We start from the raw sequence: 23585 nt of genomic DNA, 5'->3' as shown, positions 1-23585 counted from the left end.
GTTTCGTTCACGACTTCGACGCGTTAGGCAGCAGCAAAAATAGCAGCAGCTACAAGTAAAGCTACAGCTATAGCCACAACAAAAAAAACGATATCACTTTGTGCTCTTTTATTACGTGTACCTTATAAAAAGAAGAGTTTAGTTATAAATCAAATTACGTGTTTGTGGCCTGTTGTTGTCATCGCGTCGTCGCATTTGTTGCTCGCGTCCATGTTTTAGCCCAAAAACTCGAAAACAGCTGTTTAAAAGACAAAGCTAGAAAGCAAAGCCTAATATGAAGTCTTAGTTCGTTGCCTAAGTCTTTTGTTTTGTGCGAAGGCGCACGCGAATTTTTAGTGTGAGAAAACCCGAACGGTGTGTGTGTGCAGAAACAAATTGAAATAAGCAAGACTATTTACTGGCAGCTGCGCCAGGGAAACCAGTTGTGCAACTGCTATTCGCATAATCCATTGAACCATTGACCAGAGGTGCATCCCTCTGAAGAAAAACTGAGAAACTGAGAAACTGAGAAAATGGCCCCGAAGAAAGAGGCAACCTTGAGCCAACAGCAACCGCAGCAACCCATAATGGACCTCGAAAGGATAAAGCGTCACTTCAGCTGGTCGGACCCCAGTGCCATGTGAGTCACAGCCATTACATCTGCCTTAACAGTCCGCATTAATAGTCCATAAAGTAGTCGTTAAGACGAGAGAAGCCGAAACGGAACTTGATACGAACTTGCCAGCTACTAAACACCTGAAGTTCGTAGCCGAAGTTTTTTGATTGTGTTCTCATACTTCAGTTTTTCCCTAGGCAATCACAAGGCCGCTGCTCAAGAACATTGTGTCTTCGCTTCGATTGAACAGAGCCTGCGTTTTAAAAGTCAAAAGCTTTGATTAACTTATTGCATAACACTCGCACGTGTTGTCTGTTGTTTATTTTTGGGAGAAACCTATTTATCAATAAGATTCGCCGATCAATGAATATTTAAATAATCGCATTCATTATTGTTTAAGCTGTGATGTATTTATTTGAAATTCAAACGTAAATGACACTTTGATAGGGAGTCTTGAACATACTATAGTACAATATATAAAGTTCAGTGCATTGCCCAAGGCTTACAAGATGATGGTGGCTGGGTGAAATGCTAATTTAGACAACTCATTGTGGGCTCTGATCATTATCGTTAAGCCGGGAATTCGTAAGCTTGTCGCCGTGCAAATTCAAATTCAAATTCCCAATTTTGCAGCTCGTAATAGTCTGCGCAAATTCCACGTCATGCTTATTAAGCGCTGTGCTTTAATTGCATTTATTCACATGCTAAGCAACTTCAGAGAGTGGCGAGTGAAATTTGCAATTATATAAATACGTAGTAAGGTAACAAATTCATAACAAGTTATGGCACATGCGCAGCCATTGGGCCACTGAACGCTAGTCGAAGGCTTAAAAATAGAACCCAGGGTCGACGCTGTGTGTAGGGCGATTTAAAAGAAGAGTCTACGACTGTTTAGCCTCAGTCGGCAACGGCTGGCTGGCTTTCAGCACTTTGCATTTAATTTCACTAATTGCAAATTTCAATAATTTCCCTAACCAATCCGCACAATAATAATAAATGGCAAGCAAATGAGTTTTCGTACAAATTAACGTCCATCAACCGCCGCAATCGGCGTCGATTTTTAGCGATTTTTGCAGCTGAGTGGATTGTGGCACATCCGGCAATCGGTCGATTTCGGACGATGTGTGAAAATTATTTTGCCATAATTCAATACAATTGTTGGCACAAGGGAGGCGTGTATGCTTTGCTTGTATCGGCTTTATGTAAATTCAAATTGGTCATTCATTTATGCTAAGTTTCTTCTTTCGTTTGGTTTTTAAATGACATAATAAATTGGCAACACATGCGATGCTAAACAGGGGCGTAGCTTTAAAACCTCATCGTTATCAGAATTTTATTAACTTAGGGCAGACCATTTAGATTTTGGGTTTATTTATATTTAAAAACAAACAACATGCAGCTCACACGAGTTTTAAAAAAATATTCTTACTTATATTTAAGTCTTTAAGAAATAAAAATTACTTAAATACACAACTTTAGGAGACCAACATCGTTTTCAGAATTTTATTAACTTAGGAGAGACTCTTTAATTAAAAAACTTAGTAACTGATACTGAGATAAAACTTTGCCTTACATTTACTAATATTTAGCTTAAGGACCCCTTTTTTGGCGACGTCTCTGTATCATTTTATATGTCAAATATAATCATATTATTAGCATCCAAATGCGGCTTTAGGTCGGGTCTATAACCGACGTATCGATGGGCCAAATGAGTTTGTTTGTTGCTTTTAACGGTGTTTCTCTTTTGATGGCCTTCATTATACAATATCCACCACTCAATCAGCTACGTCACTTCCGCATGAACTAGTTCAGTTGTGAGTGGCATCGAAATATTGGGAAATCACGACGGTTTCGTTTTTTTGTCAACATGTTTTAGTCATACCTGTCGCTCCTGGCGTGCCGTTAATTGTTGTTATTGATGATTAAGGTGATGATTTGCAACCCAAGCACGCCCCCATACCGACCATACCGTTTAAAACAGTTTAAGCACGCTCAAAACTTAAAATTCTAATTGCTGAATATAATGGGAATTCGGAAAGCCATAATCCATAATTGGGACCTGTCAGTCAAGCTGCGCAAATGTTTAAGAGAATCATTAAAATGATTTTATTTTTATAGACCTTTGAAAAAGGCTTAGAGAATATTGATTTTACTTTCCCCAAACTTAATTTTACGTTAAACATTTTTTTAAATTATAATGATTTTTATTTTAACAAATATTTAATTTATCATATAACCTTATTTAGAAATTTTAAGTAAAATTTAATTTAAAATGTAAATATTTAAAAAATAAGCCCTAAACTTTGTTGCTTAGTGTTAAAAGCTTGCTTTTAAGCTTTTATGTATTTCATAGCCATCAGGTTGGCATTGCCTTACTATTAACTTGGCTTAGCAGTTAAAAGCCCGCTCGCTTTCAGCTTTTATTAAATTTATCATATAGCTAGATGATTTGAAACTTAAGCTCAAGACACACAAGCTTTTATATATGTAGTTTTTAAAATTATTAACGCTCTTTATAAAATGACATTAGGCGAAGCTCGGCTCAATAGCCATTTGATTACCCAGACAGATGATTATAACTACTGAGTCTGAGAATTTATAAGCTCGTTGATCTACAGTAATAGGCTGCAAAGGTCGTAAACACAATTTGTAATTATGGTTTGGCCCCAAACTATCTTTGATAGAACATTTGTAGATATTGTTGCTATGTTCTATAGGAATATTTTTTCACACTCTAAGTTGAACTTTAAGTTTAGCCATTAAGGTAGATTACGCTTAATTTCTTTTCCACTCTGTGTGGAGACAGTCGTTTGCCCTAAAAGGCCACAGTTCTTAAAGGAAATCGCCAAGTCACCTTAATAAAAATAAAAAAGAAAAAAGCACACGCCTGTCATAAGAACTGGCAATTGAAGATTTATTTCCGCAATGTGCAAGTGTCACTGGCTTTTGCTTTCCTGAGTAACCTACCACCTTCTAAGAACTCACTGTTGAATTAAAATATGTGAGCTAAATTTTAATGAATATCTGCCGTATCACGTAGGCCTAAAGTAATTGTCCTGATTAAAGTCTGTCACATAAATATTCCACGATTCTTAGAGTTTTTGTGTTTTCTTCGAAACAATGACGTTGCCTTTGCCGTATTTTGTTGTTTGAACTTTTGTTTTGCCTTTAACTTTTTCTGGGTACTTTCACCCCTTTTTTTGCCGCACTGCAAGAAGCCATATGCATTGTCTTAGAGCAACTATTTCAGCGTATTTGCCCATAGCATTAACAGCAATTTAGACAGCCTGCTAATTGGCTTAAAATGTGGTCGAACCGACAAAAATATTGCACAATGCGGCCAATCAACTTGGCAAAAATCTCACTCAAATGCCGTGCATTGTGTGCCAAAAAGTTTTCCTCCGATAATTATAGACATATAGTATATATCTAAAACGTTGAGCCCAAAATCCCACAACGCTCGACCAGCTTTCGGTTTCCATTTGATTTGATATTTTGTGGCTTGTTTCTTTTGCTCATTGGCCAGTTTACAAGAGACCTTGACACATTTGGGGCGTGTGTTTTTTAATGGCTTTGGCCAAAATCTTCACAAATTATTCAACTCAAAAACGATTCCGAGCTTGATATTAACCTGACTGGCCAGCTTCATTTGCGATTGGTAGTGGACCAAACAATTACAGCAAAGGCAAAGAAAAACTAATTGAGCGTTTGCGTTTGCATTTCGCAGATCTTTGTTTATGGGGCGGCCACAGCCTCTAATTGTAATTAATTAAACTGTTGCATTAGCAGCTCTTTTGCATGTGGCGGCCGCTCGAAAATAAAGCAAAGTAGTCAAAATGCTTAACTCCGAGTTGCAGAAATTGCATAATGATTGGCAAGTCGCGAAAGAAACCACTTTTGAGTACCAAAAAGCTTTGCAGTAGCTGGAGCTTTCCACTTCATTGCTTCGAACTGCAGTGAGGAAAACTAGGGGACAGTTTAACAAATTGTAAGCCATAATTACCAAAAAAAAATGAAGTGAAGAAGGTTTCTAGAGTTAATTCGAATTTTTCAAGTGTGGAATGTGGTTTGTGCTTCAAATGTTGTTTGTGGATAAGATCCGGAAAAAAAAGGTTTAAATATTTTAATATTTTTAATTCAATTTTAAATTAGATAATTGCTTGGCTGACTTATAATACTCACCTTCAGAATAGCATGACAACTATTTTAAAGTCATTGACTTGCACAAAATTAATATAAAAGTGTCTACAGCGTGCAACCCAAGCTTAAAAAAAGCCTTTTTAAATACTATACTAGTAAGGAATGTTATTTAAGTAAATATTTTTTTGTGAAAATCCAAGTTTTCTTTGATGACTTCTTGTTTTATTTTTCCTGTGAATCACGCTTCACAGATTAAGGGGATTAGGACACAGCGCGAATGAGGTAGCAAAAAACGAGTTTTGAACGAAAGGGAAATTGTATCTTTATCGTAAAGTGCAATCCATTTTATGAGCTTGCCGCCCGTTTCGTCTCGTGGCTGGATGCAATTAATTTAAAGCCAGACCTGAGCTTCTGCTGCCCGCCTGAAATTCCAGACTCTTTGCACCGGCAAAGCCTCTTTCCCAGCAAACTTCCTACTCGTCGCAACAGCGACCTTGTGCCCATTTTCACAGCAGCATAAAAACACAGAGAGATACACTGAGAGACACACACAGAGGGAAAGAAGTCGAAACTAAGCCGAAATGAAATGGTCTGTCTGAATGGGGAACTAAGTCTGGGGATGGAGGGCTATAAATGCGATGGAGTAAACAATACGAAAATGTAGATTTGAAGTGTGCACATCGCCAGACAAAAGGCCGAAATTGTAAGTGAAGCTGTCGCGAGTAAAATTGATGCCATGGCAAAACCCCGAAAAAGTTTGTCAACCAATTTCTTTAATATTTCTCTGACCATTTTCGCAGATACCTATTGTTGTTGTTCTCGTTTTTCCATGCCCGAAGTCAACAAACTTGTCCAAGGTGTTGTTGTTGCTGTTGCTGTTGCTGAACACAGCATGACTGTGCAGAAAAAATCATAAAACAAAGACAAAGTTAGAAAATTGCAAGCTTAGTTTTTGGTTTTGCGTATTCGAAAGCAAACTGTGTTGGCTTGGACTTATATTTGTGTGGGCGTTAACCATTAGTTGAAACTAAAACAACAGTTACGAAATTTGCAGCTTGTAAAAGCAAAGAGATTGAAGGCTGTTTACATGGCTTCAACTGCACAAATTACTACACCATGACCTGACTTATTGTAAATTAGCTGGAAACCAGACGATGCTGATGCGCTGAGGCTGAGTGAATCATAAACGTTATAAGACCGATTGCCACATATCCCAGTTAATGATTAACGAGGAGTTTTCAGGGCTCATTAGCACGTTGCCTGTCGTCTTCCAAAAAACCATGTCAAGTGCGACAGCAACGCACTTCGTTTATTTATTTCTTGATATTCCACATATATATACTGTATGTGTACCTGCCTGAAATTGCTTGTTTTTTAACTACAATTATGCCCATTGCACCGACGACGAGGATGTTTACAGGCCCATCAGTCAGCCGCTAAATCGGTTTTATGCGATTCATTAAATCCCACTGACATGCCTCGCCGGTCAACTCGGCGGATGAGTAATCTGTAATCTGTTAAGGAAAAAAAATCCACACCGCTTATTAAATACCGATTTGGGAGCTAGATAAATCCAATGTTTTAGGTCTCGGGAATGGGAATGCATGACAAGCAGATATATTATAATGTATAGCAGTCGACCTTGCCAGTTAATTGCCGTTTAATAGCAAAAGAAATAATGTATCCAACGCTGTCCATTGACCATTGACCACCTGCTTAAGATGTTCGAGCGCGATTTGTTACAACACCCGGTTTTGATGGCACTTTTGGCCAGAAACACCCACAACGCGCTAAGTTGGCTGGGCATTTTCAATGTCAGCATTGCGCAAAAACTGGACTGTTTGGTCTGTTTTCGATTTTTTTCTGTCTTGTTTCGTTTTTCCCTAACTCGGCAAACGCCCTTAGTCACGCCCTTAACGCCGGCTTGTTAATTTTTTTCGATTTTTTTTCTTAGATGACATTGAAATTGTGCAATAGACAAGCAACACCAAATTATTAATATAGACATGTTTATTGATTTTGCTAGCTGGCCTGTCCATCACTTCATCGCACCCAAAAGCATTCTTTGGCATAGTAATTATAGTAATTAAGGCATCTAATTTTGCCTTGGGCAGCTGCAAAAAAAAATTAGTATGCAAAAAAAAATTTGACACTATCAATATGATATGCACAGAAAAAAAAACATTGAAAATGATTATGTTATTAATAAATACATTATAATTGTTATATAAACTTTAAAATTTTTCACAAAAAAAAAAAATAAACAAAAATATGTCAACATTCAACAAAAATTTGTATCTGTAATCGAACATATTAAACTGATATTCCAAATTCATAAAAACGTTTATTAATTTTTATCTATTTTACTTTTTCTGTGTGTTTCTCCTTTGCCCATTTAATCTATTAGCAGCGAACTTTGCACTGCCTTAGATTGGTATTTACTTATGTAAAGAAAGGCAATCTTAATTAAAAGTGTCTGGGAATTTTAATGGCATTGTAATGGCAATTGCGGCCAAATGAAGCCATTAACCGATCTAAAAGAGAGCGGTCCGTTGGACTTTTGCAATTCTCGGGCGAGAAAGAAGTTAAAGCCAAGGTCGCTGGTGGATTGCAATTGCATAAGCGTATGGCAACGTCACAACGGCTACGTAAAAAACCCAAAAAACCGGGGCCCTTTTTTTTGAAGAGACTTTTCCCCGTTTGCCGCGAAGGTGAACCGCCGCCAGGAGCGAAGCCAACAAACCTTGCCACTCGTTTACTTGTTTATTTATTTGCCAGACGCATCGCGTTCATTCGCTGTTGTACAGTGGTTGGTTCACTCAAAAGTGAGTGGCTTTTTGAGTGGCTGTTTTTGAGGCACAGGTGCTTCGGCGCTTTGCTGTGGCTTCGCCGCCGTTTAGCTTTTCAGTTGAGTTTCGCAGGTCCAACGTCTAGACGCGTTTAAAGTCGCGCTTCAAACGCACGTGCAAAAGTGCAGTATCAGACCGCTCGTTTACCGCCTACCGCTCACTGTACCGCTCTGTACCGCTCTATACCGCTCTCTCATTCTCTCTCTCTCTGTCTCTGTCTCTGTCTCTTCCATTGACAAAGTGTAAAGTGCAAAGACAGCAGCAGCAGCAGCAGCGCCAACGCAGCGCCAGCGTCTCAGCATCAAGTCAGTTCAGTTTAGAGCTCAGGCCGCCTTTTGGCCAACGACTCGAAGTCAGTCTGTTTCGAACCTTTCAGCGCAACGCAAGTGCTCCGGTTTATACGCTCGGTCCGATCGTCGCTTTTTCGTGTGAACCGCCGATCGCGAACGCGTTCGTGCCCTAAGTCTTTCGTTTGGCGAGAAGTGGATTATTACAAAAGCACCAGCACCAGCGAAAACGAAACGACTGAAAATTGTGTGCAAATACAAATAGATTTTGGCCCAACTAGAACGCGCATTGTAAGTGTAAATTTGCTCATCAAACACAGAAATGGGAGTTTTTGGAATTTGCCGAGCTTGAATGGCTTTGTGCCGCCGACACACACACACACACGTTTCAGGAAATCGCCCAAAAGGCAGGCATACACCATGATATTTAAGCAAACAACAGCTTATTCTTGGCAAAAACAAATGGCTGCCAGCCGCTTTGTCGTCAATTACTTTGTTCGCGAACTTCCATCATCATCATCATCAACGAGATCCACATCATCAATAACAAAGTGTATGGGCAGACACCTCGCGTTTCCTTCCCCTTCAAAAAAAAAAAAATGTTCCAACGCGTGTGCTCCGCGCTTGGCATACAAATAATAATGGGCGTCATCGTGTACCCAAAACGTTGTTAGAATATGCTGATATATCTGATAATACCTGAGCAACTCTATCATTTTTTCCTCTGTAATATAATGTGAATTGCATTAAAAAATGTGGTGCAAATGTGGCCATAATTTCAGTCATTAACTGCATTTTACATTATGGATATTATCGCCATAGCACTTTGCTTAATTTTCGCTTTATTGATCTGTAGCCCTCGGAATAATACCTGTTTTATGGAATTTTTTTGTATTCTAGGCACTGACTTCCAGCACTTTCCTTGCGTACTTAAAAAAAAAGCTCTTTGCGACCTAAGACCCCCATGAATATTTTGTTTTTGCTGAAATCCCAGTGTTTGTCTGAGATCAGCAAATAAAGTACCGACTTTTTAACAAACGCCCACCACCCAAAATGGGAAGAGGTCAACAACAATTGGAGAGCAGTTAGCCAGCCAGCCAGTTTTTGTGTGCACACATCAATTTGCACTGGGCATTGCATTGCAATTCGAGCAAAGTTCAGCGCAATTAGGTGCTGTGACTTTTTGCATTTTGCAGTTTCATTGCACAAGTTGAAAAGCGTTATAATAATAACAATTATATCTTACAAAAAACTGCATTCATCGTCGTATTTTGTAGAGACCTTCGGCGAGGGCCCTGAAATTAGTTGTCAAGGTTTTGAGACCCTGCATTTCCGAACTGTGCAGCATTTAAAGTTTAAGTTTAAACTTGAACTGGTATTTTCGACATGGGGTTTTTTTCTTTGGGGCCTCTTATTCTCTGTTTATCACGTCGCGGCTATGCTTCGAGCAGAGTTCAAGGTGCCCGCCATACAAATCCACTCGGCAACAGAGACTGAGATTATATCTAGAGCTATCGGCATTATTAAGCCATAAAACGGTGCGACATTTAATTAATACCAAGGTAGCAGCCGCTATTATAGTAAGTAAAAGCCTTATATAAATAGCCGGCAGAAGTCGAGAATATACGCTTCGATCCGATCCAAGTCGATCCGACCCGATATGATTATGGGGATTGTTACACTAATTGCAAACAATTTGCATTGCTCTAATCGATTTCAAATGAACGGATGATGATTGCCCTGAGCTAGGCTGCATAACCAATGAAATTAGACTTAAACTGGACTTAATGCTATGCTCTGTCGCTGGTCACTTAATAACCGATCAACAGGCCCTAATTGCTCAATAAAGTCAGGCTAACAATCTGGCTGAGATTTAATCAGACAGTTCGTCATATTGATTTCTTAATTGGCCTTTTTTTTTTTAGGGTGTAGACCTTTAAGGAGTACATTTGTGATTCAAACTCGTGTGGACATTATAAATTCAGAATTGCTAAGGCATTCCAGTTGTTGCGGCTCTCATGACCCCAACTGAACTCGCCATCGATTGTGCAACTGTGAGACAACTCACAACAATTGAGAAAATTAAATATTAATTGAGGCAATCGGACATTCTCTTTCGAGTTTTCGCAGGAATCGGACTCCAGACAGGTTTTGTAGAGCAATAACATTAACAACAACTGCCGATCGATACACGCCACTTGTGAGTTGATTAGTTTTGGTTGGCTTTTAGCTTTTGCAGACTATCTGGATTATCTAACGCTGGCTAGTGGGTGACTAGTGCTCGAGACTATTTTTTTTTGGGCAGGGGCACACAGAAAAGTCTAAAGACCTGTTGCAGAACCAGTTGCGAACAACCAGCGAACGACCAGCGAACGACCAACCGACTGGTTTGCCATTTGCAGAAATGGCCGAAGAAGTTGCAGTCACGAAACTGTGTCGCACACCGCTGCACTGAAAGTTAACTCAAAGACATACGTGCCAGAAATTATGTCATCGGAAAAGCCAGTCGAAGAAAATGAAAACTGAAATGGCCACTAGAGATGGAAAGTGGTGCTCAGTGCTCGGTGGTTTTTCCTCTTTTCCCAAGGCAGTTCTAATTAGTTTTGGAGGCCGTCTTTAACCCATTTGCCTAATGCCACACACGTAGCCATTAAAACGCAAATGGTTTTTCCTGTCTGCAGCTTGAGATTGCCCAATTGATATTTAAATTGTATATGCATAAATTCATCCAAGCATTGTCTGCAGCTGGTTAAATGGTTGTTAAATGCTTTCATGCTCAAGTGGCCAGCTGATTGGGCAATGACTTAAATGCCTTGCCAATACACTACACTACACTACAATGACTCATGTGTGGCCAGTTTTTTTTAGCACATTCGATGACGCAGTTGCTAGCGCTTAGATAAAACTTTCCGCTGCACCGGAAATTCACCGAAAGCCATCGCATGATAGCAACTATATTATTAACCTTGTGGCATCGCAACGCACTCAGCATGCAAACTAGGCATCATCTGTTGTTAAGAACTCGCCTGTTTGTTGTTTTTCACAAAGCTCATAACTTTAGCGCCCAAGTGGCTCCGAAAACAACTGAATTCCAATGCCAAATGCGTACATTGCTTTCAGAGCTCAATTGTTATTATTATTATTACTACTACTTCAATTGTTAAGCGGCTTTTGGACCGTTCGCATATCGAATTGCCGCTGCGTCCAAGAAATATTCACAGTTGATCGTATATGAGGCATGATTCAGCACTAAGTGATTATACTGCGATCACAACAACAGAAGCAAACACCGCATGGTGTTGATTGATTGTGTAATACTTCAAACGGGGAATTCGATTCACCTATTAGTGGGTACTTTCCTAGTGATCTTGAGGCTTTTCTCGCCTCAAAAATTCTAAGCTCTTTATGGAGTACAAAATCATTGATAAATATCCCGCAGTGACTAGCCAAAATTCCTGCCAGTACGATGTACAACGTGACGTATGCGCAATACAGCGCGCCAGGTGAAAGAGATACAAAGCAAATACAAGCTCGGCAAACTCCAGTGCATAAATCAAACAACAATTTACGCTCAAACATGATTATTATTTATACATTTCAGCAATGTGTGCCTGAAACACACATCAAACGCAGCCTCAGCATTGCAAAAGATTGGTCCGGCAGCGAAGTAAAAGTAAACGCTTAACAAAGTAACTAGCATTTAGACAAAGGCAAATAAAAAACAAGAAATAGGCAAAGCAAAGCAAAGCAAACAAAACGACACCCACCAGCGGCGCAAATCCAGTAAATCCAAATCCAAATCCAACAAATAAAATGCTGATATCAACGTAAGTAAATTCGTGGGTAAACGTGCAGAGATTACGGCCATAAATTGCAATCAAGGTGCAAAACAAACGCAATAGTTTCGGTTTTTTTTTTTTTTTTGACTCACTGATGTTGACCCACTTGGTGGCAAGTCAATCATTGGCTGGGATTCGGTTTTTGTCTTCCAGTTTCCTGCTGTCAACGCCCGATCTCGACTTCAACACTTGTCGACCCACTATTGTTGCATAACCTTTGTGATGCCTTTGATTTGACTTTTCCAGCGCTTCACCCTTTGGTGTATGTTTTTTCCCGCTTTTGGCCATAGTTTGTGTTTCTTTTGCTGTTTTTTTTTTTGGCGTTTGGTTGCTTTTGCATATTTGCAGGCCTGGCCGGGGCGAAAAATGCGACCGCATTTCTCAGCGGGGCGAACAAGTTTGGTAATTATGTCAAATACCAAAAGGCTTATTATGCAATGATCGCCAGCGAATTCGTCTTCTTTTGGCCATAAATCCACTTGATCCGCACTCGATTTGCACTGAAGATGAAACATGGTCTGTGTTTAGCCCACTCACTGCCCTGTAATTCATGGAAGTTCGCTGATTTATTTGGCAAATGACAAGTCTGTCATTTCAATGGCTTCCTCGTTGGCTTCAAGAATAGAAGCACTTAATTATATGCGCGAGCGAAAAGAAAAACGAAGCGGACTGAGTACAACAAAAGGCAATTACACGACATTTGCATCTTCCGCGTGTGTGGCAGTATGACTTGACTTGTATGGAAATGGCTAAGAGGTGTTTTGCCTGTCAATAATACGCGGTCTGGAATGGAATTCCCCCCAAAGTCTGGAGGCAAGAACCGATTGGGGATCGGTGTGCTTAGCATTCAGCTCGCTGCCTTCATCGATGCGTGACAGACTCCAGCAGAACGGAGCCAGGAACAATTTGAGTTGAGTCTCCCTTTGCTGATTACTGGCGGTTAGGCGACTCGATCATCAATGAAATTGCAGCACGATAGGCAGCTGTTATATAAAGACAATCAGTTACAAAAATAGACTGCATATCAATTAAAACCTTTTTATTATGTAAATAATGTCAAGGAATTTGCTAACAAAAGAAAGGCTTTTAGTCTTTCTCTAGCAATAAGTTTTTTGATATTTATTTTCATGTGGCACAAACAAATATTTATGTTTGATTTCAGAAAAAGCTATTAATCTCAAATAAAATACCTAAAGAATGTGAAAAGAAAAGATCGAAATTATATTTCCTAATTTTTTATCATCAATAAAATTGCTGCACGAAATGCCACTTTATCTCTGATATATAAATACACAGCTAAAAAAAAAGGCTCAATATCAAATTATACCCTTATTTAAATACTATTCTTAATAAAATCATTTATACAATTTTCTTAATAATTTTGGGTAAAGTCCATTTTGCGCAGTGTATTTTTTTATATCTTTTTATAAAAATTACATCATATAAAAAGAAACTTTTTAAGTCCCATTTTGTGCAATATATTTTATTATATATATTTTTTTGTGACATTTAATATTTAAACTGTTATCGATCAAAATTACATGAATTATAGGCTTTTTAATATTGATTATAAAATAATTTTCAAATTATCAAAATGATATCAAATTGGTCATCAGCTTGTATCTCTTGTAATAAGCAAATGTTCATCTTTCGATGACCTCACTGTAGTTTCGGTGGGCGTCTCTCAGCACTTTGCCTCTCCGAACTCGCATTTATTTTAAACTATTCGCCACGATAATTACACATTCTAAAGTTCGCATTTAACACGATGAGCAAAGGGCGGAAAGAAAATGTGTCAGTTATGGCAGAGAGTAGTGCAGTTAAGCTTATTGATGGTTTCTGGTTAAAGGGAAATGACGAGTGTTGTGAAGTGTTTTTTCCGCCCATAACTCAGTGTGTGTGTGGGTGTGTGTGTTGACAAACCCTGTCCCATTCTCACGCTATGTCATCCAACGAGGTGCGTCTCTGGAGAAACGAACCGAAAAAATGCCCCAAAACAAAAATGTGAACCCGTGCTGGGCAAGTCGCGCTGCATGCATAAATAGCGCTCTAATAGTTAATTAAATTATCAATAAGCATGCACACAAACACAAACACAAACACAAGCACAAGCATCATCGACGGGCCCAAATTTCCAAGCCATAAATGTCAAGCACAAAAGAGTGGCGGAGAGGAGGGAAAAATGTCGGTTTGTTGTCATTATAAAAAACTACCTGGCCTGACCTTGTCCATTGTTGACTGGCTCACACAGAGACGCACCGATTTACGCAACTAGATGGCGTTGGTTTGGGCTTTTGGCTGTGACTAACTCCCTCCACTGTACGCAAATACGCAAATCGAAAGACTCAGGCAACGAACTTGAAACTTGAAGCACATTTCGTCAACCAAGTTGGTCAGCTGAAAATTGTAAAATTGCAGCATGGCATATATATTTCTGAGTTTCGTATTCAGAATTCGTGCGGCCCAGCCCAAAATTGTGTCAGCGCGCATTATGCTAATATTCGATAGGCCGTCGCATAATAAAGCCACTTAATTTTCCCTGCAAATACAAATACCCTGTTTGCTCGCCACTCGACCATTGGGCAAGCATCTTATAATAAATGCAAATATTTGCGGCCGGTCGCATATTTATCTTAACGAGAAGTAACGCAATCGATTAGCAAAAACACTGAGACGGTCAAAAACCGTAGCCAAATCGTTTTCGAAAGCGCGAGTTTGGTAAAGAAAACAACAACGATTTAGCGATCGAATGCGTTCAATCAGTGACCTTGAACTAGTTTCCCCCCGCCAGCATGTTATTTATATATTTTTTTTTTTGGTCTGTTTGTCTCGCTTCTCTCGTTTTCTGGCTATATGACTTGCTCGTTTTAGGCCAGCGCTAATGATATGAAAACCCCGAAAACAAAATAGCTGGCAGTCAAAATATACATATATGTGTTAAAAAGGTGCGAATGTGATTAATTGCAGACAATTATGAACTTTCTTTCGACTAACAGTGCAGCTAACCTTGACCCAAAATTGAAGAAGCTTTCGGTGGCTATTTACACGTTTGCAATGCGTGCCAAAACCGCATGGGAAATTGCATAATGGGCGCTGCCAATGCAAATGCAAATGCAAACTGCACACTGCAAATTGCTTGCTTATTTGCTCAACGGCTGACCAACTTGGTGGTGGATGGATGGATGGCTGGATAACTGTTGAGCAATCAGTTAAAAGCTGGTCCAAAACCAGACGTGGCCAACGACTTTACTTCGCCATTCAACTCCAGCTGGACTCCAACTTCGACCAAAAAAGCGCGTTGCTCAAGCGACGAGTGCTCCGAGTGCCTAACTATAAATATTGAAATGAAAAGTGTTGCCAAGCTTGTCCATTGTGTGCCCGCTGTTTCGCTCTGTTTTATGATTTTTGTTGTTTTTCTTATTTTTTGCAATGTGTGCCGCTGACATAGTTTTTGAAGCATACCCCACAAACACACATCAAATGCAAATCCGCTAGTCGTTCGTTATGCAAATTGCTGTATGCTATATGCGACAGCAGGAAGCTGCCAATAGCGGGCCAATTAAAATACGCTAAAGTATTCTATTAAACGCGCTTAACCGAGCAAGTTTTTCCCTGTAATCATAGCAGATATTCATTATTTGGATATCGTTAACGATTTTTACAATGAATGCCTGTTAATATCCGGATTTTGAGGAATTACAACAGAAACCTGGCTTACAAAAGAATCAAAACAATTGTCAAGGCATTTAAAAAATGTAAATATAAATAGTAGCAGCCGGCATTCAAATTGGAAACTCATCAGGTTTTTTAATTGAAATGCGAGCTCATTGCTTACTTTTAGACGATTTACAATTCTTTGATAAACAAATATTTTTTATGAATTGACACAGAAATACATAAATAAATTGGTATGATTTGATTTTCGAAGGCGGCAGCAATATCAACTATAATATTCAACCCTCAAATGTGCGGGGTGTTAATTTGAAGCAAAACCCTAAACTAACTTATATTTTTTGATCTCCTTGCAGCATTTCCACAGACTCCGCGATGGCGGCCACAAACAATGATGGTGGCACACAGACACAGCCGAATGCCGTGGCGGCTTGGGGAGCTCCGGCGAATGGACCCCGGAACACACAGGCCGCCGTATCCGTGCGGCATGCCTTCAAGGCGTACGGCAAGAAGAAGAACGCCAACCAGGTGCTGAACAACCTGAACATGACTGTGCCCAAGGGAACAATGTGAGTAGTGAATGTGGGGATCGTATCAGTCAATAAAAGTGAAATGTTGACAGCTCAATTTAGCGAGTTCATAAAATAGAAACGGCGAAAGTAATTAGCACTTAATGCTGGCTGAACTCGAAGTTGAAAACGAAATTAGCACCGAATGGGCAATGCTAAGCGATTTCCTTGTGACGGCGATTTGATTGCACCAATCTACGATCTCCGATCTCGTCTATATCAGAGGTCACTTGGTTACGCTTGCGTCTAATTGCGGCTATTATATATGGCACGGCAAACCTGTTTAGTCGTTCGACTATCTTGCAATTGAAACGGCATTTTTGCATGATAATTCGAAGCGGCTAACGAGGGTCGCTATTAAAGTTCCTCGAATCTTGCGGAGATGGCCCCCCAGAAGTGATCCCAATTAAGACGCTACCCCAACTGACGTCAAAGTCCACACGTCGTGACAATTAATCCATAATCCAAAAAGAAACCATTCGTATGCCAGGCACTCACGTTGTTTGTTATATTCTCGAACGACAGACAGCCAATATGCCTAGCGATATTGATCGATTGTTGTCTCGAAAAATTGCAAATGGCTAGAGAACGATATTTATGTTTGTTTCCGAAGACCCCAACTCACGGCACATGTGCTTAATTGCGATTGCGAACCACACAATAGACCCCTTATGGGGTTCACGAATTTTGGCAAACATTTAGGGGCCATAAAAATAAATATTTTTTTCTTCACCGTCTTTGGCATTGATATGGCACGAGCAGCGGGTTATTATTAAATTTTGTTTGTTTCTACTTTTTTTGCGGCATTCTGAGTGATTTATTAAGCTGCCGAATTAATGCTGTGTCGTAACGGAATTTTATTTTAATCTTTGCCGAGTGTGCAGCAGTCTTGACCCAGTTCAGCTTTTTGACCTAGGTCAGGTCGCTGAGTTAGTCATTTGGCGGCGGCAAGTCAACGAACTGCTTTTTCGGCGCATTTACGATTATGTCAATTAAAGTTGGAGCCAACTTCCAGATAGACACTCCTCCCCAGGGGCCTTATTATCCGATTTTGTATCGCTTACTTCGTTAAATGGCACAGCGTGCTAATTATAATAATAGATTCAATAACAGGCCAAAACGTGCGACCTACGTGCTGCAATATTTTTTGTCAAAGGCCGAAGACCAAACGCAAAACAGACAACAAACTAACAAAGCGATAATCACAATAATCACAACGGCTACCAAGTTCATCATGATGATGGTGATAATGATAGGAGACGACGACTAGCCCCTAAAAAAAAAAAATAAATAATGAGGCGGAGTCGTTTTTGATAGCTCCGGGCATTTCTTACATTTCAAGGTAAGCATTTCGAAATAATTCAACTTGAACTGCTGGAATTAACATTGACATCGCCGCCGACATGCCACACTCGAATTTATTTGCCCAGCCACATATACTACTATATATGGAGTCGAGTTTATCGTGGCGACAGTTTTCGTGCTGAATTAACACAAAGTTTTCCCCCTCTTTCAGCTTACTTTTTATGAAACTTCTTTGTCTCACTGTCATGGCTGACTTCATAACCTTTGACAACACGTCAATAAGCTACATTTGTGTTTATACAAAAGGAATGCGAAATTGTAAAGCCTTTTTGCCTTACTTAATATACTACCATTTTTATGCTTTTCCTACTTGCCATTACCGTAATTTAAACAAGTTTTAATGACAATACAAATATTAATGCTAGGTTCTAGAACTTAAACTTTGTGATTGATGATCGAAATTTCACTGTGCCATTATTTATTAAACTTAATTAGGGTTCCTAATTCGACATTTTCAAATCAACACTTAACTTTATTGTATTTGGAAAAAGTAAATTAAGGTAAAGCTTGATTCCGGAAATGCCAAGATTACACTGGCTTACAAAATTAAATCAAAAGAAATTATGCCCTAAGTTTTAGCTGTTTTCATTTCTATTTTATTATTTATCTCTAGTTCTGCTTCTTTTTACCAGAAATTTCTATACACATTACAGGAACTATTTTATTAATTTATATGCTAAAAATTTTGGCATTAAAAATCCGTATTAAATGAGTATATGTTTATATACCATGCCTAACATAATTGTTTAAATTTTACATTTAATTTTATTCTATTATTTTTTTTACAGCTATGGTCTTCTGGGAGCTTCCGGATGTGGCAAGACCACTCTGCTGTCCTGCATTGTGGGTCGCCGCTACATGGACGCCGGTGAGATCTTCGTGCTGGGCGGCAAACCCGGCACTCGGGGATCGGGTGTTCCGGGAAAACGTGTGGGCTACATGCCCCAGGAGATCGCCCTGTACGGCGAGTTCTCCATCCAGGAGACGATGATGTATTTCGGCTGGATCTTCGGCATGGAGACCAAAGAGATCTTGGAGCGTCTACAGTTCCTGCTCAACTTCCTCGATCTGCCGTCGGAGAAGCGTCTGGTCAAGAATTTGAGTGGTGGTCAGCAGCGTCGTGTGAGTTTCGCCGTGGCCCTGATGCACGATCCCGAGCTCTTGATTCTGGATGAGCCCACCGTGGGCGTGGACCCACTGCTGCGACAGAGCATCTGGAATCACCTGGTGCACATCACGAAGGCGGGCCAGAAGACGGTCATCATCACAACACATTATATTGAGGAGGCGCGTCAGGCGCATACGGTAAGGAAGTGGGGAGAAATACTTTACTATTTACATTACTGGTTAAAAAAATGTAGTATTTGTTATTTTATTTAAATATGTGTCGGTTTGATTTTAATTCATTGCGGCTTTTAGTTGTTTTAAATATTTAAATATTTTTAGTTGTATTTTTTGATTGTGTAGTTTAAATAACTGGAAATTTAATTGAAATTAAACCATATTAGGTTTAAATTTAAAACCAGCAAGCAGAACTTTTGTGCAGGCCTATATGCTTTTCTAAGCATAATAACCCACAACAGCTTATAGCTTTTTTTTTTCGTTTATCTTCTCTATTAACTCAAATATTTTAATATTAAATTAGGCAATTTAATATACATTGACTTTAATATTATATTTTTATATTTAATTTAACTATTTATTTTGAATATTCCATTGTTTATCAGTGCATTAATATCTAATTACTTTTATAGATCGGTCTAATGCGATCGGGTCACCTGCTGGCCGAGGAGTCGCCCAGCGTCCTGCTCTCCCTTTACAAGTGCATCAGTCTGGAGGAGGTGTTCCTCAAGCTTTCCCGCATCCAGAGCCAAAAGGGCGATGTGACCCATGTGAACTTCAGGTAAGGATTCGCAGGGATCTGGCATGCACTCAACGTGGCTAACCCGTCCACACCACTCTAATGTAATCTAATCACCACTCTGAACTCTAAACGCTCCACTCTGAACTCTTTTCCATCCGACACTCGCATGCTCGCAATCTGTGTTCCACACCCCCCATCTGTTTGTGATTGGTTTGATTTTGGGGGAAGTAGTAACAACATCTCGTTGCACGCCATGGCCTTCGGCAGCAAGATGGACAAGCCGAGCTCCAGTCAGGAGGGCGGCGTGGTGGGCCTCAACTTCCACCAGAGCAAGGAGGTGCTGATCAACGACAGCAATGGATCAATTTACACGGTTTGTTTGGGGAATTCCCTTTGTGCGCGATTTCCCGGCTCATTTAGTATGGTTTTCCAACAGCTCAACCAGGAACCATATAGTCCACCGCCGTCGAGGCGCAACAACAATCCCAATGACGAGGAGAGCTGCCAGGACTGTTATGCCAACCTGTGCAAGATCACCTCCAAGGGCAAGATCCGCGCCCTGCTCACCAAGAACATGCTGCGCATGTGGCGCAACGTGGGCGTGATGCTGTTCATCTTCGCCCTGCCCGTCATGCAGGTGATCCTCTTCTGCCTGGCCATCGGACGCGATCCCCAGGGCCTCAACCTGGCCATAGTCAACGGGGAGATGAACGACACGGTAAGGGTAAGACACACATTTATACACTACTCTGTTCAGGCACCCCTTCAAAATTATTTGGCACAAACTTCTTTAGCATTTGATTCAAAAGCATTTTTAAACAGAACTGATATAATTTACTTATTCGCATTAGATATTATTATTTCAAAATTTAAAGATACTTAATATGAGCATGCAAAGAGCAATTTCGAACTTAAGTAAAACATAACAAAAGCAGACTACACCCTTAAATATCACAAATCTTAAACTACATTTAAGCAAGTTAAATCCAATAATTTGTAACTAACTTATTTGCGATTGTTCTTAGGACAACTGTTACTGGGAGGACGGCTGCCACTTTAAGAACCTGGGATGTCGCTATCTGAGTCACCTGAACACGAGTGTGGTCAAAACGTATTATGAGGACCTAGAAGATGCCAAAGAAGCCGTGCGAAAGGGCACAGCTTGGGGAGCCGTCTACATAAGCGAAAACTTCACGGACGCCTTCATTGCCCGAGCAAATCTGGGACGTGACTCCGATGACGAGACAATCGACTCCTCCGAGGTGAAGGTCTGGCTGGACATGTCCAACCAGCAGATCGGCGTCATGCTCAACCGAGACATCCAGCTGGCCTTCAGGGACTTTGCCATGGGACTGTTGGGCCAGTGCGGCAGCAACCCGAAATTGGGCGACGTGCCCATTCAGTTCAGGGACCCCATCTACGGCACCATGAATCCATCGTTCACCGATTTCGTGGCACCTGGCGTGATCTTGACGTAGGTTTCATACAGCCATTTGTTTTATGGGTGTGTCATTAATGTTTTATTGTTATATTTAATAGCATTGTATTCTTCTTGGCTGTCGCTTTAACGTCATCGGCTCTGATCATTGAGCGCACTGAGGTAAGTCAAGGAATTATTACTTCATTGCCACATATCAGCAGTAATGAAAAAATAATAAACTTTTTTTGGTATTTTATATTTAAATATGCAAACAAATTTCAAAACAAAGTCAGAGATTTAAGACCATTGCTAGATCAAAAAGCAATGCAAAATAGTAACAGTAGCTTTAAGAAAACAAAATAGCTTGGAAACACAGTCAGTTTCGTACGGGAAATTTCGACAGACATTTAACACCATAGACAGAACAAAAAGTAATGCAAAATAGTAACACAAGTAAACAAAATAGCTTGGAAACACAGTCCGATTCGAGCGGGAAATTTCGAGCCGGAACATTTCACTGTTCCGCCGTCAAAGTCCAGAAAGTAAATGAAGTAAAGAGTGCTTAGCAGGATGGCTCACGACTCACAGGATATCCTCACATTCAAGTGCGTGCTGGTCGGCGATGGCGGCACCGGCAAGACAAGCTTCGTCAAGCGCCACCAGACCGGCGAGTTCGAGAAGAAGTATGTGGCCACACTGGGCGTGGAGGTGCATCCGCTGATCTTCCACACCAACCGCGGCGCCATCCGATTCAATGTGTGGGACACCGCCGGCCAGGAGAAGTTCGGCGGCATGCGAGACGGCTATTACATCCAGGGCCAGTGCGCCGTCATCATGTTCGATGTTAGCTCGCGAATCACCTACAAGAACGTGCCCAACTGGCATCGCGATCTGGTCCACAACTGCGAGGGCATCCCGATCGTCCTCTGCGGCAACAAAGTCGACATCATGGATCGGAAGGTGAAAGCACAGAGCATCGGCTTCCACCGGAAGAACAACTTGCAGTATTACGACATTTCTGCCAAGTCGAACTTAAACTTCGGGAAACCATTCCTTTGGCTGGCGCGCAAGCTGGTTGGTGACCCCAACCTGGAGTTCGTCGACATGCCAGCCCTGCTGCCGCCCGAGGTCGAGATGGACAAGGATTATCAGGCCCAAATCGAGCGGGAATTGCAGGAGGCCCAGACGATCCCGCTGCCCGACGACGACGAGGAACTATAAGCCTACTTATAGCAAACTGAGAAAGATGGCCGGCTTAGCACACACACCAGAATCACACACACAGTCACAGTCACTACTGCATAGGAGCATCAGCAAAAGCCTACCATCCGCTATCCACTATGTACTATCCATCGGACTCCCAGCAAAGGATAACGATCGAACTTAAAGCCTTGCAAGCCCTTCTACCCTCAATCATTGATAAGTCGGTTATACACGATACAGATACTGAAATCTCCTTATTGGTAGGGAAAGGAAAAACATACTCAAAAACCAAGTAAAATTAAAAATGGAAAAAAAAACGATGTCAGATCTATTTTGCTATTGCTAGATAAAATTTATGTATATAAAATATTTGTGAAACTAAGCCAAAAAAATGTTTTACATTAAAATTAACTTCATATGTACTTCATTCCTTTGCAGGGCCTTTTGGATCGCTCCTGGGTGGCTGGCGTCTCTCCGTTCGAGATCCTGTTCTCCCACGTGATCACCCAGTTTGTGGTGATGTGCGGACAGACTACTCTGGTGTTGATCTTCATGCTGGTGGTGTTCGGAGTTACCAATAATGGCGACCTCTTCTGGGTGATTGTGCTGACCCTGCTGCAGGGCATGTGTGGCATGTGCTTCGGTTTCCTCATCTCCTCGGTCTGCGAGCTGGAGAGGAATGCCATCCAGCTGGCGCTGGGCTCTTTCTATCCCACTTTGCTGCTGTCCGGCGTGATCTGGCCCATTGAGGGCATGCCCGTGGTGCTGAGGTGAGTTCGCGAGGCGATTTCCTGTGTTAAAGTTAAAATTTAATGTTTAAATCTTCCCCAGATACATATCCTTGTGCCTGCCATTAACACTGGCCACCTCTTCGCTGCGCTCCATCCTCACACGTGGCTGGGCGATACTGGAGTCGGATGTGTACATCGGCTATGTGAGCACACTGTCCTGGATCGTGGGCTTTCTGGTGCTGACGCTCCTCGTGCTGCGGGCCAAACGCGGCTAGGAACTCCAGATGTCACCCTATTTTTAGATGCCTACTTTAGAACGCGATTAGTCGTCCTCGTCGTCCTAGTTAGTTTACCCCCTACACTTCGGCTCTACTTCTTATCTGCTTACAAGTTCCACTTCCCACGTATCTGCCCAAAATGTCATAAATTATTTAAGCACATTTCTACTCGGCACCACTCGTTTCCCTAGGCTAAGTTTTGCACATTTCGTAGTTTAAAGCGTAAGGTTTAGGTACCTAAATGAATTGTTGTAAATATTTAGTGTCACGAATTCAGTAATCCGTTGCTAGATGTCCATTATTTGCAACCCTCTGTACTAGACCTTTTCTCGATTCCGAAACGACGGGCAATTTACTAATTTTATATATTTTTCAATGGACTGTGATTGTTTTTTCTACATAATTCACGCGAATACACGTAGGGCAAGCATAAAAATAACAAAAGAAAAAGAAAAAGAAAACAATGAAAAGCGAACAAAAACAATGGTGGGTTTTGTCAATAACATTAAGTAGCTTAAAGCATTTTTGTATGGGTTTAAGTTTTTTAAGGTAAAACATAATTAAATACAATAATGTACACTACCCTAAAGAGTATGTAAAGAAATCTATTTCAGGAAATATTATGCGCTGAGCATAAGTATTTCACAACGAACAAAACAAGAGACAATGAACAACGAACAAGTGAAAAAACGTTCTTATTTAAGTAAATCATTAACTATGTGAACGCAGTTATGTATAAATAATAATAAAAATAAAACGTAAATAAACAAAAA

At 40.5% G+C, this 23585-nt stretch overlaps 2 protein-coding genes across 11 annotated transcripts; both read left to right on the top strand.

The window, feature by feature from the left end:
• LOC128266213 (ABC transporter G family member 20) lies at positions 1-23585 on the top strand. Of its 10 annotated transcripts, none has more exons than XM_053002645.1 (11): positions 7640-8162; positions 11473-11698; positions 15739-15951; positions 18105-18621; positions 19071-19219; positions 19448-19553; positions 19617-19898; positions 20206-20654; positions 20720-20780; positions 22242-22573; positions 22635-23585. In XM_053002645.1, the coding sequence occupies exons 2-11, from the start codon at positions 11685-11687 to the stop codon at positions 22807-22809; spliced, it is 2298 nt and encodes a 765-aa protein (XP_052858605.1). In that variant the 5' UTR covers positions 7640-8162; positions 11473-11684; the 3' UTR covers positions 22810-23585. The 10 variants fall into 10 exon arrangements, with proteins under 10 accessions (XP_052858571.1, XP_052858560.1, XP_052858543.1 ...); XM_053002637.1 differs by having other exon boundaries at positions 19412-19553; XM_053002629.1 differs by having other exon boundaries at positions 19412-19553; positions 19617-19904.
• LOC128266260 (GTP-binding nuclear protein Ran-like) lies at positions 20806-22208 on the top strand. Its single transcript, XM_053002658.1, has one exon. It carries the CDS (start codon positions 21171-21173, stop codon positions 21819-21821), a length of 651 nt encoding a protein of 216 aa, XP_052858618.1. The 5' UTR covers positions 20806-21170; the 3' UTR covers positions 21822-22208.

The sequence above is a fragment of the Drosophila gunungcola genome, chromosome 3R, assembly GCF_025200985.1.
Source record: "Drosophila gunungcola strain Sukarami chromosome 3R, Dgunungcola_SK_2, whole genome shotgun sequence".
Lineage (NCBI taxonomy): Eukaryota > Metazoa > Arthropoda > Insecta > Diptera > Drosophilidae > Drosophila > Drosophila gunungcola.
This window is presented reverse-complemented; position numbering and strand designations above follow the sequence as displayed.